Source organism: Pogoniulus pusillus, chromosome Z (genome assembly GCF_015220805.1).
Source record: "Pogoniulus pusillus isolate bPogPus1 chromosome Z, bPogPus1.pri, whole genome shotgun sequence".
NCBI classification, from domain to species: Eukaryota; Metazoa; Chordata; class Aves; order Piciformes; family Lybiidae; genus Pogoniulus; species Pogoniulus pusillus.
In genome coordinates this window covers 9,455,339-9,474,206 of record NC_087309.1, presented here as the reverse complement: position 1 = coordinate 9,474,206, position 18,868 = coordinate 9,455,339, and the positions used below count along the sequence as shown (strand labels likewise).

Here is an 18,868-nt window from a genome sequence, read left to right as displayed (position 1 = left end):
GCACCCTTTGTGCATCTGAATTCCTCTTAACGATGGTATCAGGAGAGAGCTAGAGCACAGGCAGCTGGACCAAATCAGCCTGACTGTGAGTTATTTCGGCTCAGCTTTATTATTAAGTGGGAAATGCTATTCATTTAATAGCTAGAAAGCCTTTTCCAACTTCTGACTTCCACAATAGTCAGATTATCGATGGCAGCCATGTAGACCTTCTCAAACTAACTGAATCTGGTAACTAAAACTAAATTAATTTCTGTATATAGTTTTGGGGGCAGGCTTTCAGGAAAATAAAATAACTCTATAAAATTCTATAAAATTCCTGACTCGGCCACATTAATTCCCTGCCTCCACAACAAAGTCCTAGTGTGAGTCTTGCACAATCAGCTCCCACAGGATTTGGTTTATATTTTATTTTTGTATTTCTTGTAGTTGAAAAACAAACAAGCAAATCAACACAAAACAACAACCAAAAAAAATGTTTTTAGCCTTTAAACACAATATCTAGCAACCTTTAAGAATTAGGGCAAACTGCAGCTTTGATTCTCAGAGAAGTGCAAGAATGCAAAACACAAAATGGTCCCTGAAAGAAAGAAATGTGTTACACTTGTGTTCTCAACTATATTCATAACCTCCCATTCTTTAGGCTTCAGCTCAGTGATTGCCTAGTGTCATTTTGATGTGTGTGATACATAAACATATGAAGTTCTGTAGAGAAAGCTCTACTCTCAGGCATACACCTGCATGTCTTAGAAATAACTGAAAACAATTTTCAATCCATGTTTGAAGTTGTTTGTTTGCCTTTTAATGAAACATATTTCAGCATACAGTAGCCTGACATCCAATTTTATGCTGGTAAAGGATTCCTTACTTCTACACCTTATTTGTCTTCTTCAGGCAGCTTAGCTTGCTAAGAATGAGGCCTTTACAGTCTGTACAACTCTAACAGACTCAATGTGATTGTCAATGTGAAAGCAGAAATTGTTTTCATTATTACCACCAACTAATGAAACTCTTATTGTGCCAATAAATGACACAACTGAAGAGTAAAAAAGCAGACACAGGTTTTTCAGGACTATCACATACCACATTTACTTCATAGTAGTCTGAGATATCTGTAATGTGAAGTAAATGGAAACCAATGGCTTCTGACCGTGAGCATATTTCAGTTGCATATGTTGCCAGATGGAGAAGTAAAATGCATGTATTTCTCACCATAATAAGAACAGACTAGGGTGACTGCTGAAATATATAACTACCTTTGCCCAGAAAAAAAATCACTCTCACAGACTGGTTATTATGTATATATCATTTTTGTAACATTGACTTCACGTGTTACCTGTTCAGCACAAAAGTCCATTTGAACATACATGGATTTTTACACCTCACAGGATCACAGGATGTCAGAGGTTGAAAGGCACTCAAAGAGATCATCAAGTCCAACATCTCTGCCACAGCAGGACCATACAATCTAGCTCAGGTCACACAGGAGCACATCCAGGCAGCCCTTTAAAGTCTCCAGAGAAGGAGATCCACAGCCTCTTTGGGGAGCCTGTTCCAGTGCTCACAGTAAAGAAGTTCCCCCTTGTGTTGAGGTGGAACCTCCTGTACTGCTGCTTACATCCATTGCTCCTTGTCCTATCACAGGGAGCAAGTGAGCAGAGCCTGTCCCCCTCCCACCTCTGACACCCATCCCCAAGATATTTATAAACATGAATCAAATCCCCTCTCAGTTTAGTCACTTGCCTGTGACTAAACCACCCTACCATTGGTATAAATTACTGGAACATTTAATAAAGCAAATATTGACCTATTACAAAGGAGTGAAAATTAATAAATAAAGCAATTAAAAAAAAAAAAGTAAATACAATTAAAATAAATGCTGCTTGTGTGTAAAAGGGGGCAACTTGAAACTATCACTCAAACACAAATATAGAGACAAAATTATTAACAAATACAGTGTGGGGACATCGAGATGCTTGAGCGTGTCCAGAGAAGGGCGACGAGGCTGGGGAGAGGCCTTGAGCACAGCCCTACGAGGAGAGGCTGAGGGAGCTGGGATTGGTTAGCCTGGAGAAGAGGAGGCTCAGGGGTGAACTTATTGCTGTCTACAACTACCTGAAGGGTGGTTGTGGCCAGGAGGAGGTTGCTCTCTTCTCTCAGGTGGCCAGCGCCAGAATGAGAGGACACAGCCTCAGGCTGCGCCAGGGGAGGTTTAGGCTGGAGGTGAGGAGAAAGTTCTTCACTGAGAGAGTCATTGGACACTGGAATGGGCTGCCCGGGGAGGTGGTGGAGTCGCCGTCCCTGGAGCTGTTCAAGGCAGGATTGGATGTGGCACTTGGTGCCATGGTCTAGCCTTGAGCTCTGTGGTAAAGGGTTGGACTTGATGATCTATGAGGTCTCTTCCAACCCTAATGATACTGTGATATTTATTTGGGCATTATGTATCTGCAAAAGACTGAATTTACCTAACTTTACAGATTCACAGATTGCATCAGGTTGGAAGGGACCCTCAAAGGTCATTTTGCCCAGCCCCCTTGCAGTGAACAGAGATATGCCCAGCGAGATCAGGATCAGGCTGCCCAAGTCCACATCAATTCTGTTCTGGAATGTCTCCAGCAACAGTGCCTCAACAAATTGCTGGGGAACCTATTCCAGTATTGGAAATTGGCATGCTTTACAGTGAAGGTCTAGTCTGCCCTTAACAGAAAAAGCACACAAAAAGTGAGCTAACTGTCATTGTTGAAGAAAATTGCCATAACCTGGTTGCAGGCATCGCATGAGATGGAGCAATTCCACTTTTATTCACTAGAGGGGAGCCGCACACATAAACAACACTATCTCACCGAAAGAGCGTCTATTCAATGTAACAGCCTTTCCCCCTGTCTCATTGCAAAATAAAACAAAAACACCCAAACAAATCACAGAGGAAACCCTTTGTATCATCACTGAATTAAGTCAGCAATATTTTAAAGGTATGTTTACTACCCCAAACAATGGAATTAGCAAACAGTGACTTGCTGTGAAACAGGAATTGACTCTCTGAAACGGTTAATTTTTTCTAAAAGGCAGTAGGGAGTTTCCAGGAATTAGGAAAGTTTATTGCAATTTAAACAACCAACATTTCATTAATAGTTTAAATCCTAGAAGTTCCTGGAGAAGCATTTGTAACTGGTTGATTACAAGTGAAACTAGAGTATAGTGGTACCTCTCAAAGATAAATATTATTATTTTGACACTGCAGTAAATATAAAATATAGACCACACCAACCAATTTTTGAACCGAAGGGAAAACCTCCCTGCTGTCTTTAGGTTTAGTCAGAGGTTGCTGATGCTGCTACCATCATTTATCATTTTTACATTCTTTGCTGCTTCTATCCAAACCAAGAAAACCTCTTGTAAATGCTGAAAAGGTTTTCATTTAGCTTACCGGTAAGATCTTTGCGATCAGGCCATTTTTAAGACAGCTTTAAAAATAGATTTGCATTAATTATATATGTACCCTATGCATCGTTTTCCAAATATCTAAGTTTCTCAGATATTCATAGAGCTGTAGAATCAGTCAGAGTTGGAAGAGACCACAAGGATCATCTAGTTCCAACCCTCCTGCCATGCGCAGGGACTCCCTATCCTAGATCAGGCTGCCCACAGCCTCATCCAGTCTGGCCTTAAACACCTCCAGCGATGGGGCCTCAACCACCTCCCTGGGCAACCCATTCCAGGCTCTCACCACTCTCATGCTGAACAACTTCCTCCTCACATCCAGCCTGAACCTACCCATCTCCAGCTTTGCTCCATTCCCCCTAGTCCTGTCACTCCCTGATGGCCTAAAAAGTCCCTTCCCAGATTTTTTGTAGGCTCCCTTCAGATACTGGAAGGCCACAATAAGGTCATCTCAGAGCGTCCTCTTCTCCAGACTGAACAGCCCCAACTCTTTCAGTCTCTCCTCATAGCAGAGGTGCTCCAGTCCTCTGAGCATCCCCGTGGCCCTTCTCTGGACATGCTCCAGCACATCCACATCCTTCTTGTAATAGGGGATACAGTACTCCAGGTAGGGTCTCAGCAGAGCAGAGGGGGAGAATCACCTCCCTCGACCTGCTGGCCCCACTTCTCCTAATGCAGCCCAGGATCTGGTTGCCCCTTTGGGCTGCAAGTGCACACTGCTGGCTCATGTTGAGCTTCTTATCCACTGGCACACCCAAGTCCCTCTCCTAAGGGCTGCTCTCTAGCCAGTCACTGCCCAGCCTGTATTTGTGCTTAGGATTGCCTCGACTCAAATGCAGGACCTTGCACTTGGTCTTGTTGAAGCTCATGAGGTTGACTTGTGCCCACCTCTCCAGCCTGTCCAGGGTCCCTGTGGATGGCATCCCTTCCCTCCAGCCTGTCTGTTGCACCACACAGCTTGGTGTCATCAGCACACTTGCTGAGGGTGCACTCAATATGTCGTGGAGGGGTTTCTCTTATTCCTCCTCTGTTAGGAGGAGGTGAGAAATTAATTTGAGGTGGTATTAATTTTTTAATAAACTTATTTATTAAAATTAATATTTATAAATTTGTACCACCCCCAACCACTATGAAATTAAGTTTGTTATGTGCAAAGTTATGAAAACAGCTTGGGATATATTTACAGGGATTGATTATTAAATTGAAATATCAAATTATCAACAACTATAGACAGAGAGAAAGATTCCCTTAGGCTTAATGCCTCTTAACAACTATACTGTTTGCCCAGCAAGGGCTGAAATTGTGTCTGCTCTTAAGACAGAGGTAACTTAAATTACAAAGGAATTAAAGCTTGCTTAAATGTGTTGCTCTTAAGTATTAATCATTAATCACCCTCCTGGAATTCTGTCACAGCTTGTGCCCAGTGTTCGGGTCTTGGTAAAGCTGGAGTCTGTCCCGGCTTGCAGGGGCATAATAAGGTGCTCCCAGTCTCTGGGGTAAACAGGATTTCTCTGACCTTCTCTCCTGGCGAAGTGGTCTCTGCCTTGATGCTGCTGCTTCTGGATGCAGTATGTGTCCAGGGATGATCAGCTGGCAGGATTTCCCGATGCAGGAGAAGGATTTGTCCGTGCAGCTTCTAACATGGTCTCACAGCTAGCAGGCTGTTTGTAGGTTTGCAGACTATCTGGAAACGGGTCTGCTGGGCCCAGAATTTTCCAGGCTTACAGGACAGCTGATAAGCAGTATATGCCGGGCAAGCAGGGTCTGCCAGGCTGCAGGGAGACTTGAGCTCCGTAGCTAAATGCAAGATAGCAGCCAGTATGTACGGCTGCTCTTGAGCTTAAGCAGGGGGCTCTCAGCTCCCCATATATGTATGAAGTGCAGGTGTGCATGTGCTCTGCTTCTCAAAGGGTTCACAGACAGCTTAACTGTGCCTTAAGATCGATGCAAGAGGGCTGAGCCTCAGTAATGTTTGCAAGTGAGGCCTGATCCTGTGTCTAGGCCATGCAAGCAGGTCAGGGCAGCAGGGTGCTGCTATGTGGATCAGAGAGCTGAGTCTGAATGCTCTGAACGCTCTGAACACTCTGAACACATGGTGCTCCTTTGCACCTCTCTTTATAGACTCTGAGCCAAGATTCGTGGCTCATTTGGACATCTAAAGTGACCAATCAGGCTGGCAGTAAGCCGAACCTTACCTTAATAGGCAGTAGCTGTTTGCCTGGACCCTCCCAATAGGGGATTACCTGGGCGGACCCCAGGGGTACACGGGCTGGGCATGTGTGTGTTACACAACCTGTTTACTGCCATAGGTCCTGGCAGAAAAATATATCCAGGCATGTAGAGGCATAGAGAGGCCTCCGTTTTGGGGCTGCTGCCCCTCCACCGCAGAGGCAAGCTAATCCCTGCAGCTGGTGGAGATGAACAGTTGAAGAGATAGCCACCTGAAGCCTATGGAGGACCTAATGAGAGAGCAGGTGGACGAACTCCAAGGAGTTTGTGACCCTGTAGGGTGCTCACACTGCAGCAGGCTCCTGGACAAACCTGTGGTCCTGTGGAGAGGAGCCCACACTGAAGCAGGTTTGGTGGCAGGACTTGTGACCTCAAGGGGGATCCATACTGGAGCAGTCTGTTACTGGAGGACTACAGCACATACAACGAGGCAGGGGAAGAGTGTGAAGAGTCCTCTCCTTGAGGAGAAAGGCACAGCAGTGACAACATGTGATGAACTGTCCACAATCCACATTCCCTGTCCTCTTCTACATTTGATTGTTTGGTTTTGGTTTTGTTTGCTTGTTTGGGAGGGGGTTGGGGATTTTTTTGGTGTTTTATTTTGGGGTTTTTTTTGTTTGTTTTGTTTTTGTTTTGTTTTTTAATTGTTTTTAATGTCTCAGTATCCTACTCCAATTTGATTGGTAACAAATCAAGTTCCTCCATCCAGGTATGGAAGGCAGTGATAGAGTGTTTTGTGCGCAACCTCGTGTCCAGCCAGGGTCAACCCTCCACAGTCATAAGAAGAAAATAACTTCTAATAAATAATAATTTCCTCAAATGGAATGAAGTCCTGGGAAAAACCTCCAAATAATACACTGACTTAAGTAAACCTTTAACTGTATCCAGCTTTTTCTCACAACATCCTAAAAAGCATTACACCACAAACAAAAACTACTACATGAAAAATTATAATCAGATTAACATTGAATCCTTTCAAAAGATAAGGCTATAACATAGTATTAGCAAGTCAGGGAGTGGCAGGACTAGGGGGAATGGAGCAAAGCTGGAAATGGGTAGGTTCAGGCTGGATGTGAGGAGGAAGTTGTTGTGCATGAGCGTGGTCAGAGCCTGGAATGGGTTGCCCAGGGAGGTGGTTGAGGCCCCATCCCTGGAGGTGTTTAAGGCCAGACTGGATGAGGCTCTGGTCAGCCTGATCTAGGATAGGGTGTCCCTGCCCATGGCAGGGGAGTTTGAACTAGATGATCCTTGTGGTGTCTTCCAACTCTGATTCTATTATTCTAAGTTTCAATATACTATAACATGAATTTTACTAGCTTTCTATGTTGCTGCTACACTTGCCAGAAAGAAAAGCAGACACACTTCTGCACTGTGATGTTAAAGGTTAAACTGATGGTTCCCAAGTCATAGAACTCAAAACCAAATGCAGTTAAGCAATAAGAAATTCTTGCACATAACATTGTTTGGTTTGTTTGCTTAAAAAAAAATAGCTTGACAGAGATGTTGTGAAGAAAACTACATTTAATGTGACTTTGGTTGCTACACCCACAGAGGTAGTTTTGCATTACTTTGCCTCTTCCATTGATGAATGTATGCTGTTTAGAGCTAATGCTTGAAAAAGCACTAAAGCAAAAGAATGTGTCTCCTACTTTGTGGCAATATGCATTAAGAAGAAGAAAGCAACAACAGACTAACATGGATCCAGACATTAGCATGGTTCTACTAAAAAAGGGTATTATTTTTTAATACACTGTTTGATGAATTATTGTGCTAGTTTGAAGCAAGTGAGAATGTTTTGGTAACAGAACTAGATAACGGGCAGTGGAATTAAAAACATGGTGTCAACTTCTCTCACAGTTACGCTGAGAACTCTGGGAAGAAGAAGAAAACATTCTCCATTTTGTTTCTCACTCTTGCTTTTGCCTTAGACCTGGTCACATCTCATTAACCCTGCTCCTACTAACCTTGCTCCCTAACCTCTTGGCTGCACCTCTCTTCTTCCTGAGAACTGGGGTAAGGTTGAGAGGGCCGGGGGGAGGTGTTGGGGTGGTTTGAGAGCCCCTCCTGGGGACTCAGGTTTCTGGGAGGGGAGTTGTGCTTTTGTATTGTTTATCCTTTGTATATTTCTGTATATAATTGTATATAACTGTATATATTGTAAATAGCTGCTTGTAAATTCTGCTAGCTGTAAATAAATTGCTTCATCTATATTCCCAGGGTCCGTCTGAGTTAGCTGGGGCAAATACAAAAGTGTGGGGGGGCGGGGTAACCCCCAAACCATCACATTTTTTAATTGGCTTTCCCAACGTGGGGCTAGATATTTCAGTGAGTGGAAATTAGCTCTGGGAATTAAGATGAAGCTAATCAAGCAGCTATTGTATTTGGTTGGTGCATTGCTCTGGTCTGGTTTTGTTTTCTTGGCATTTAGTTGGTTAAAAGGTCAAATTGTTGCTTATTTCATTGACCTGGCTTATAATAAGGCTAAAGCTAAGGTTTCAGATATGTTCTGGAGCTGGGGTGATTTTATTCTTGGTTATGCTGGTTTTAATATCTCTGAGAATATTACCAAGGACATTACAGGAGCTCTGGTCAATAATGTGACAATCAATGGAAATTCTGCTTTAAATATGGCTCTAATGAGAGTTATTCAGCCTAAGACAGGAATTCCAACTGTTTGTATAGGCACATGCTCGTGTAAAACTGTTTTTCTTCTCACAGTTTTTAATATTTGCCTCATGATTTTAATATTCATATTAATTTTGGCATTATTGGTGAAAAATTCAAAACCAGTTTCTGTAAGAGCTAGGAAAAATTCTGTGTCTCAGAAGCAGTCTCTTTCACAGCAAAACAAGGGAACACAGTTATCGGCTTCCCCCTTGCCAGCCTCTCCACCCTCCTCTATAGGTTCTGGGAACACAGCCAGTGTTCCCACCACTAACATAAACACTGATAACAAAAACAACAACAATCCACAGAGTTCGGTAGGAGCCTCAGGAGCACAGGCAGGTACCCAAAATCAGAATGTTCCTAGTAAAAATGAAAACAAATCAGGGTTGGCAGGCATCCCAGGAGGACAGGCAAATAATCCCACTAATGTTAATAATACTACTAGTGCTGGTAACGCTAGCCCAGTCAGTCCAAATCCTAAAGACACCAGCTCAGCCAATTTGAACCCCCAGCCAGCAGGCCAGAACCAAAATCCTCCTGTTAAAAGCAAGGCAGACTTGAACTCACAAGCTCCAGGTCAGACCCCTAAGGATTCAAACCCTTCAAGTCAGACTCCTAAAGATTCAAATCCTCCAGCAGACACATCCAAGTCTGTTGCTGCTCAGGCCCTTCTGGCACCTGCTAAGGCAAAAGCTAAAACACAGAGTGGTTCGCAGGAGGATGTAAGACAGGGGACATCTGGTGATCAGCAGCAAGAGGAGGAAGAGGAGGCAGTTAGTCTGCGAGACCTTGTAGATGTGCTGAGACAACAATACTCAAGTGAGAGGAGTGCTGTGAGGTTAGCTGCCAGGAGAGAGGATGGTTCCCATGAGTTTAGGAATGCTATGAGGAAGATTGTGTTAGGCCAGGCACCACCAGAACAACAGGAAGAAGAGGAGGAAGATGACATCCAAGGCTCCAAGGATCCACTCAGAGAGGTCAGGGAAGTTAGGAAGGAATACACAAGGGAATCAGGTGAGCCAATCCTAAGCTGGCTAGTGAGATGCCGTGGCATTGGTGCTAATGCCCTGCAGGTAGGAGACAAGTCTGCCAAGCAGCTGGGACCACTCACTAAGGAGAGTGGAGTGGACAAACACCTAGCAAGTCCTCTTGGTAGGGTTAGCTTGTGGACACGCCTTTTGTTGGCTGTGGCTATGAGATATCCTTCCCGAGATGATTTGCCATGGGCTGCCAAGAAGTGGAACACCGTTGAGCAGGGAATTAAGCTTCTGAAGGAGTTTGCTGTGAAGGAAGTGCTTTATGGAGATCATGGCACTCATGAGCCTGACAATATTCCTTTGGGAACAGGTCTCATGAAGAAGCTGATTAAGCTTGCTCCTTCATCCTATGCTAACATCTTGGCCAGTAAATTCCTAGCAAGGAGTGATAATGGAAGATCTTTCACTGTTGGTGAATTCACTGACCAGCTCAGGCAGATTGAGGACAGCTTGTCCCATTCTGGTATAATCTGTGCCATAAAGACTATGACTACAGAGTTTAAAGATACCATGAAAGAACTGAAGGAGGATCTCAAAAACATTACCAATCTGGTAAAGGATACCGTTCCTGCATCATCTGAATGGGTGCATGTTTCTGCAATCAGGAACAGACGCCCACCTCCTGCAAGGCAATTCCAGCCTAGGAGGAGACAAATTCCACCCAGACAGCAGCAATCACGTGCGTCACTGTGGATACTTCTGCGTGACACATATGGTGAGAACATGAACAAATGGGATGGTAAACCTACTTCAGCTCTTTCAAAGAGGGTCAGGGAACTGCAGAGTGGCAGAAACAGAGGCAATAATGCCAGGAAAGTAGCTGTCACTTCTTCAGCTCCCGAGAGCAACTGCAATTGTTCCAACAGTTGCAGTTCCTCTCACAACAACACCAATCACTGTGTACACCCCACATGCCATGTTCAGCATTAGGGGTGCCCTGCCTCCAGCCAGGAGGAGGAAAGGGATAGTGGAGAGAACCGATTCTATTGGAATGTATTCATTAGGTGGCCTGGCAGTTCAAGAGTTCGGAAATACAGGGCTTTAGTTGACACAGGTGCTCAGTGTACTTTATTGCCATCTAATTGCAAAGGGACAGAGTCCATTTCTATCTTTGGAATCACTGGTGGATCTCAAGAGTTAACTAAGGTACAGGCTGAGATCAGTTTAACTGGTAAAGAGTGGAAGAAACATACTATTGTAACTGGTCCTGATGCGCCTTGCATTCTGGGAATTGACTTTTTGAGACAAGGTTGTTTCAAAGATCCTAAAGGTCACAAATGGGCTTTTGGAATAGCATCTGTAGAGATTGAGGATGATAAATTGAAATTGTCTGTTAGACCTGAACTTTCTGATGAATCTGCAGTTGTGGGACATCATGACATAGAGGACCTGGAAGTGCCAATTGCAACTCAAACTGTTCATCATAGGCAGTACAGAACTAATCGTGACTCTTTGTTGCCCATTCATCAGCTGATTCGTCAATTGGAGGATCAGGCTGTCATCGAGAAAGCTCATTCACCTTTCAACAGTCCCATCTGGCCTGTGCGTAAACCTACGGGCGACTGGAGACTGACAGTTGACTTTCGTGCCCTCAATGAGGTGACGCCACCCATGAGTGCAGCTGTGCCGGACATGCTGGAACTCCAGTACGAGCTGGAATCGAAGGAGGCTAAGTGGTATGCAACCATAGACATTGCTAATGCTTTCTTCTCTATTCCCATAGCAAAGGAGTGCAGGCCTCAGTTTGCATTCACCTGGAGAGGAATCCAGTACCAGTTCAATCGTTTGCCTCAGGGGTGGAAACACAGCTCAACCATCTGTCACTCAGTCATCCACAATGCACTGGAGAAAGGTAAAGCTCCAGAGCACATCCAGTACATCGACGACATCATTGTGTGGGGCCAAACTGCTAAGGAAGTCTTCGAGAAAGGTAACAAAATCATTGACATTCTGCTGCAAGCAGGTTTTGCCATTAAGAGAGACAAGGTCAAAGGACCTGCCAAAGAAATTCAGTTTCTGGGAGTGCGGTGGCAGGATGGTCGCCGTTACATTCCTCAGGATGTGATTAACAAAGTCTCTACCATGGCAGTTCCCACCAGTAAGAAGGACACACTTTCTTTCCTTGGTGTGGTGGGATTTTGGAGACTACACATTCCTGGTTTCAGTCAGATTGTCAAACCTCTGCATGATGTGACTCGTAAGAGAAACAATTTCGAGTGGGGACCTGAACAACAAGCAGCCTTTGATCAGATCAAGCGAGAAGTAGTCCATGCAGTGGGCTTGGGTCCTGTGAGATCTGGTCCGGACATTAAAAACATTCTCTACACGGCTGCCAGTGACAATGGTCCAACTTGGAGTCTTTGGCAGAGAGCTCCAAATGAGACACGTGGTCGTCCACTTGGTTTCTGGGGACGTTGTTACAGAGGTTCAGAGACAAATTACACTGCAACTGAGAAAGAGATTCTAGCAGCCTATGAGGGAGTGAAAGCAGCTTCTGAAGTGATTGGAACTGAGTCACAATTGCTTTTAGCTCCTAGACTGCCAGTTCTTAACTGGATGTTCAAGGGCAAAGGTTCATCACCACATCATGCCACAGATGCAACCTGGTCTAAATGGATGGCTTTGATAACCCAGCGAGCACGAATGGGTAATCTTGACCGACCTGGTCTGGTGGAGGTGATCACCAACTGGCCGGAAGGCACAGACTGTTCCAAACCTCCGGAGGAGAAAATAACTCGTGCTGAGGAAGCTCCTCCCTATGGTGATCTCTCTGATCAGGAAAAGAACTATGCTTTGTTCACAGACGGTTCCTGTCGTCTTGTTGGGAACAAGCGAATATGGAAGTCAGCGGTTTGGAGTCCTAGCAGGAGAGTTACCGAAACGAAAGATGGCGAAGGAGAATCCAGTCAGTTCGCTGAGGTAAAAGCTGTTCAACTTGCTCTTGATGTGGCTGAACGTGAAAGTTGGCCTATCCTTTACCTCTACACCGACTCGTGGATGGTAGCCAATGCTCTATGGGGTTGGCTGAAGGACTGGAAGAAGAATGGTTGGCAGAGGAAAGGAAAGCCTATTTGGTGTGCTGATCTATGGCAGGACATTGATGCACGGCTGGAGAAAACTCCAGTGAAGGTGCGGCACGTAGATGCACACATGCCTAAGAGCAGAGCCACTGAGGAACATCAACACAACCAGAAGGCAGATCAAGCTGCTAAGATTGCTCAAGTTGATACCAACTCTGAACTTGACATTGACCTTGATTGGAAACACCGAGGTGAACTGTTCTTAGCTCGGTGGGCCCATGACTCATCTGGACATCAAGGCAGAGATGGAACATACCGATGGGCTCGCGATAGGTCAATTGACTTGTCCATGGACGCTATCACCCAAGTCATCTATGACTGTGACATTTGCGCTGCTATTAAGCAGGCTAAGCGAATCAAGCCCTTATGGTATGGTGAGAGATGGTCAAAGTACAAGTATGGTGAAGCCTGGCAGATTGACTACATCACTTTACCTCGATCTCGTTCTGGTAAGCAGTATGTGCTAACGATGGTAGAAGCCAGCACTGGATGGTTGGAAACCTATCCAGTTCCACATGCTACTGCACGTAACACCATTGTTGGTTTGGAGAGACAAATCTTGTGGAGACATGGAACTCCAGAGAGAATCGAGTCAGACAATGGTACTCATTTCAAGAACAATCTTGTGAAAAATTGGGCCAAAGAGCATGGTATTGAATGGATCTATCACATACCCTACTACGCACCAGCTTCAGGGAAGGTTGAGCGCTACAACGGTTTGCTGAAAACCACCCTAAAAGCCATGGGGGGTGGAACTCTGAAAAACTGGGACAAACATTTAGCAGAAGCTACCTGGTTGGTAAATAGTAGAGGTTCAGTAAACAGAGCAGGACCTGCACAATCAGATTTGGTCCAAACAGTAGATGGTGATAAAGTTCCTGTTGTACGTGAGAAGAATCTGTTAGGGAAAACTGTTTGGGTATTTTCTCCTTCAGGCGAAAGGAAACCTGTTCGAGGGGTAGTTTCTGCTGAAGGTCCTGGTCATACATACTGGGTAATGCAGGAGAATGGTGAAATCCAGTGTATTCCACAGAGAAATTTAACCTTAGCTGAGAGAGTTTAAATTCAAGCTGTTAGGAGTTTTCTGTTCTAGGTAGCATCGGTGCCCAACACTGAGAGAATCTACAATAGAATCTACAATACGTGAGCACGAACCCAACATCACCTGGGAGTCCCTGTTCTGAGCTTTTGAATCACCTACATCTGATTGAAGTGTGAACTGAACTTGTATATATTGGTTTATTGTAAATATTGGTTTAGATTAGATTAGATAATTCTCAGCGATACTCTGAGCGAAGTAGACAGGGGTGGATTGTGCTAGTTTGAAGCAAGTGAGAATGTTTTGGTAACAGAACTAGATAACGGGCAGTGGAATTAAAAACATGGTGTCAACTTCTCTCACAGTTACGCTGAGAACTCTGGGAAGAAGAAGAAAACATTCTCCATTTTGTTTCTCACTCTTGCTTTTGCCTTAGACCTGGTCACATCTCATTAACCCTGCTCCTACTAACCTTGCTCCCTAACCTCTTGGCTGCACCTCTCTTCTTCCTGAGAACTGGGGTAAGGTTGAGAGGGCCGGGGGGAGGTGTTGGGGTGGTTTGAGAGCCCCTCCTGGGGACTCAGGTTTCTGGGAGGGGAGTTGTGCTTTTGTATTGTTTATCCTTTGTATATTTCTGTATATAATTGTATATAACTGTATATATTGTAAATAGCTGCTTGTAAATTCTGCTAGCTGTAAATAAATTGCTTCATCTATATTCCCAGGGTCCGTCTGAGTTAGCTGGGGCAAATACAAAAGTGTGGGGGGGCGGGGTAACCCCCAAACCATCACAATTATCCATTAATGTGTTGCCTCAAGGTGCATTAGAGTTAACTGTATACTAATACAGCCTATTTTTGTTCAATATGCTGCAAAAACACAGAAAGACCTGTATCTCAGGTAATAAAGCTGCAATAACAAGCAGAAGATAAATTCATATAGTGAAAAGATGGAGTAGGATAAATTAATAAAATTAATTGCTATCCAAGCTTGGGCTCATGTTTAAATATTGTTTCTTCTTTGATAAAGACATCTGTCAGTATTTCCAGAGGTGGAAAACCAGTAAAAACCTTTTGGCTAAGAACAGGATTTTCCAAACCTGCAGAACAACTACAGTTTCTGTTTAACAATCACTGAAATCTGAAGTAAAAAAATTCAAGTAAGTTCACAACTAAGTGAGGGTGCAATAAGGCTGCTGCCAGGGTGTCAGGTCCCTCACTATGTAAGCAAGGCTATCCTCAGTCAAAACTTAAAATAAGTTGATGCAAGGGAAAATCAGAATGCCCTCAATAGTACTTCAGGTATCCAACTTTTAAAAGTTGACCAACTTTAAGACATACAGAAAAAGCTTTAAAGAATTTCACATGCTGATCCTGAGTAACAAGTCTGTTTCTGGAAGTGCTGAGCAGGTGGGAACTCCAGTGGAACTCACATGCACACCTGGCTGCTCAGCACCTTTGGAAAATCAGGCCACTGATTTAAGACTAAACATGGACCTGGAAACCTACCTCCAAATTCCTGTTTATCACCCTTATTTATTACCCTTCACACTCAAAATTTATGTGTATGAGGCATATTCAATCCTTTCTAGGACAACTCTGAAAAATTAAGATCAGTTTAAATGCTACAAGGACAGGATTTTCAGGCTTTTTGTTTAGTTTGGGTTTTGTTTGTGGATTGTTGTTTGTTTTTTTCTCCCTAAGTCATTGAGACAAGATTAATTAATTTGCATCTAAATCCATTTTATGCTAATCTGTAACAACTAAAGACAAAAAGGGAAAATAAAACAGGAATGGAAACCAAATAAAATTCTAATCTGGTCAAATTTCCAATGCAAATCAGAAGGGTTTTCCATAGGAAGAGTACCACAGACACAAGTTGCTAAAAAGGCAAAGAATTTTCAAACAGTGTCTCAGCTATACTTTCAGACATGTAAGCAAACTGATCTTCATATTGAAGAATGTCAGGGAATCAATAAAGCTGTAACAAGTTCCTAAGAATCCTGATAGTCCACAAATATTCAACAGAAATTGTTCTAAATAACTGGTCAAAACCCACACTGAAGTATTTTATGAGAAGAAATAGTTTTGACATTAATAAAGTACTTCAAATATACTGTGATGGAATTTGGGACAAATCCTTTAATTTTGTGAGAAACAACACTGTTGAGAATTTTACTTCTAGAGAACTTAAATATATAGAACTGGCTGTGCCTGCTACACAAGTGACTGTACTTGCCTGTAAAGAGGCTGCTGAACCCAGTGCCACATGCTGTTGAACTACTCTGTATTAAATATGAAGCACACATCACTGATCTTGGGTTCAGACAGCATCCTGTACAGACACATGTAAATATCATTCAGGGAACTGATAAATGACTTAACATATCCCTGTTTGGATCAACAGAGAGCACATCATCAAAGAAGTGAGTTTCATCACACTCTGAAACAGCAAAGTAAAACTTCTGGAAGAATTTGTCCTAGGACTCCTTTACTGTAAGACTCCAACCTTGCACATTCTTTGTCATATCAATAGTTAATAACCCACATAAAACAATTTCATTGTCACCAGTTACATCAGTTATGAGAGCAAGGATTCTTCATCCAGGCACAGTTGAGTGGAATCAGGCTGTGACATTTTAAGGCATGTACATTCACTTTTCAATCACTCTTCTCAGTGCTGCACATTCTAAATAAAGCACTCTTCATCAGTGTGGAAAGGGTTCTTCTATCAAACAGTTCTCTTTACCACTTTTAGCTTCCACTGTGGGTTTACAGCATGGCATATGAAATTTAAAAATTGGCATACTACCCTTCAGCTACAGAAACTCAGCCGACAGCCTGCAAAGGTGTTTATAAATACAGCATATATGTCATATTCATCTCTGTAATGCAGTGTCTTCATCTTTATATGGGCAAGATAAGCACTAAAACAAAACAAAAAACCTATCCCAGCAATATTTTAACATAATGTCTGGGAGAACTGACAGACAAGATGGCTTTATTTCAAACATTAGAGTGAAGAAAATGTTTTTGGGTCTCATCACTACAGTATTGTTCTAGCAGTGATGCAATGCCAGAGGCAACTCTGTCATTGCAAAAGCAGGACTATGACAATGTAACCAAAAATTATTCTACACACACTAAAGCTTCCAACATCCCAGTTCTCAGCGTTTTTAATCCACCATAAAAGGTTGTAAAATATTCAATGCGAAGACAATAAAATTTATAGGCATATAAAACTTTACCATTTGCACCAATACCAAATAAAATAAATCCTTAGAAAACAGATAGAAGGAACAAGGGGTTTGTACAGAAATTGAACTATATTGGTAATGAGGCCATGATCCCAGAACATGTCCTTAAATTTTAGGCATGTAAATAAATTTGGCTATGTGTGCCTAAGTACACACCGAAAGCTGGTTGAGTGATAAATTAGCCCAAGCACTGTAAGGTGCACCAGTCAGTGCATCAGGTCTGAATTCTAAATCATAGGATCATAGAATCATAGAATCATAGAATCAACCAGGTTGGAAGAGACCTCCAAGATCATCCAGTCCAACCTATCCCCCAGCCCTATCCAGTCAACTAGACCATGGCACATGAATCAAACAGTGCATGCTGGCTTGGGTTCATTCATCAGCCTGCATGGTTAAAATAAGTTAGTGGCATCACCTGCAAAAAGTCCTTAATAGTAGCATTTGTTTCTTTATTCACCTTCTTTTAAAATATTACTACCATTTCACATGAATCGTTCTTAATTCTTGTCTCTGCTCACTACCAGGATGATAAAGGATTCTGCTACCTGCTGCTGTATTCAGGTAGCTCTCTGGTGAGCTAGACCAAGCCAGTTGTGCTCTCAGTTCGCAGATGCACTAGGCTGGAATGCCCAGGAAAAGAGGTGCTTGCTGTTCCCTGGAGCATCCAGGAAAGTAAGCACCGTTCCCACCTGCTGTGGGAAACACAGAGAAACTGCTTTGGGGTGCTCTACAGGTAGAGCAGTGTCATTTCCTCAATTAAAATCTAAATAGAAGATTCTTACCAGATTACTCCTAGGATCTTGTAGTAAAGAAAGTACAACCAGCCAAGCCCTGGTTTTGCATCACCCGCAACACTGCCATCAACCAGGTACAATCTTTGTGTTACCCTCCTCAGTAATCTCTTTGGAGGGGGAACACAGGAAACATGAGAAAGTTATTAGCCAACAAAACCTACCTGCACAGCATTCGTCCTTGGGTTTTAACTTGCTGCTACGGGAACCGAGGCAGGGCCTGCTGGCAGTCTGTCCTTGGAGGCGCTGAGCCCAGGGGTCGCTGAGCCAGTCTCTTCTTCTGGGAAGGTCAGGCTTAGCCTTCACACTGTGCCCAGGTCTGACTGAAACGTCACAGCCTGCAGAGAAGCACCGTATACCTGTGTATAAAACTGTCCCTTTGCAAGCAGGAATTGGCTGGTTTCTCATTATGAGGTTTTTGGAAATACCTTCGCAGATTGTATTTGTGTAATCGTGTACGTATATAGTATATACAGACAAGTCGTATTTGGGTCTAGAACTTTGGATTTAGCCTTACTAGCTATTCCTTAGGCCGCCTCTCCTCACCGCCAGTGAGGCTCCGAGACGAGCAGCCCTGCCGGCCGCCACTGGGCGGTAACGGCCGCGCCGTAACCGTGAAGCAGCGGAGCGCCGCGACCCTGGCCGCCGGGCAACCCTGCTGCGCAGCCGGGGGCGCTCCCCACAGCAGCCCGCGGCGGACTGAGGGCTCGCCGGCGCTACAGTGACAGCTCCGGGCTCGTTCTGAGCTGGGGGCTGGCCTTTGGGAGGGGAAATGTAAAACTGAGCAGATGAACGTACGGGGGCGGGCGGGGAGGCAGCGGTTCAGGGCTGAGGGAACGCCAGGGGGCTGTTACGCGTGGGCGCAGCGCCGTGTGCCGGGAGGGGAGGGTCGTGGCCCACGGCAGCAGACGCTGGCGGCTGCCGCGCTGCTGGAGCCGTGAGTGCCGCCTGGCGGCTGAGGCAGCGAGCAGGGCCGCGGGCGCCGCCGTGGCGGCGGAGAGTCACGGCTGGGGCTGGCTGTGTACCCGGTGAGCTGGTACGCGGAACTTAACCCCGTCCGGGGATCTTAACCCCGTCCGGCCTGCGGCTGCTGCCGACTGCTCCGCAGGCTATCCTAGGAGGCGGTTGACTCTCCAGGCTGCCTCACAGAGATCACAGTGAATGGTAGCAGGTTGTATGGGAGGACTGCAAATCGTCTAGTCCAACGACAATGCTAATGCAGGCTTGCCTAGACTAGGTTGCACAGAAACGTGTCCAGGTGGGTTTTGAGCCTCCAGAGTCTCCCCAGTTGCCCAGGGGAGGCTGTTCCAGTGGTCCACCACTCCCGA

At 44.4% G+C, this 18,868-nt stretch overlaps 1 protein-coding gene across 1 annotated transcript in view; it reads right to left on the bottom strand.

Annotated features, from left to right (window-relative positions):
* The window catches only part of RANBP3L (RAN binding protein 3 like), a 69,901-nt gene extending 51,676 nt beyond the window's left edge, over positions 1 to 18,225 (bottom strand). The window contains exon 1 of the mRNA XM_064140489.1: positions 17,705 to 18,225. Coding sequence (XP_063996559.1) covers positions 17,705 to 17,948 — 244 coding nt within the window. The 5' untranslated portion in view covers positions 17,949 to 18,225. The remainder of the gene's footprint in view (positions 1 to 17,704) is intronic.
* Positions 18,226 to 18,868: the final 643 nt, after the last annotated feature.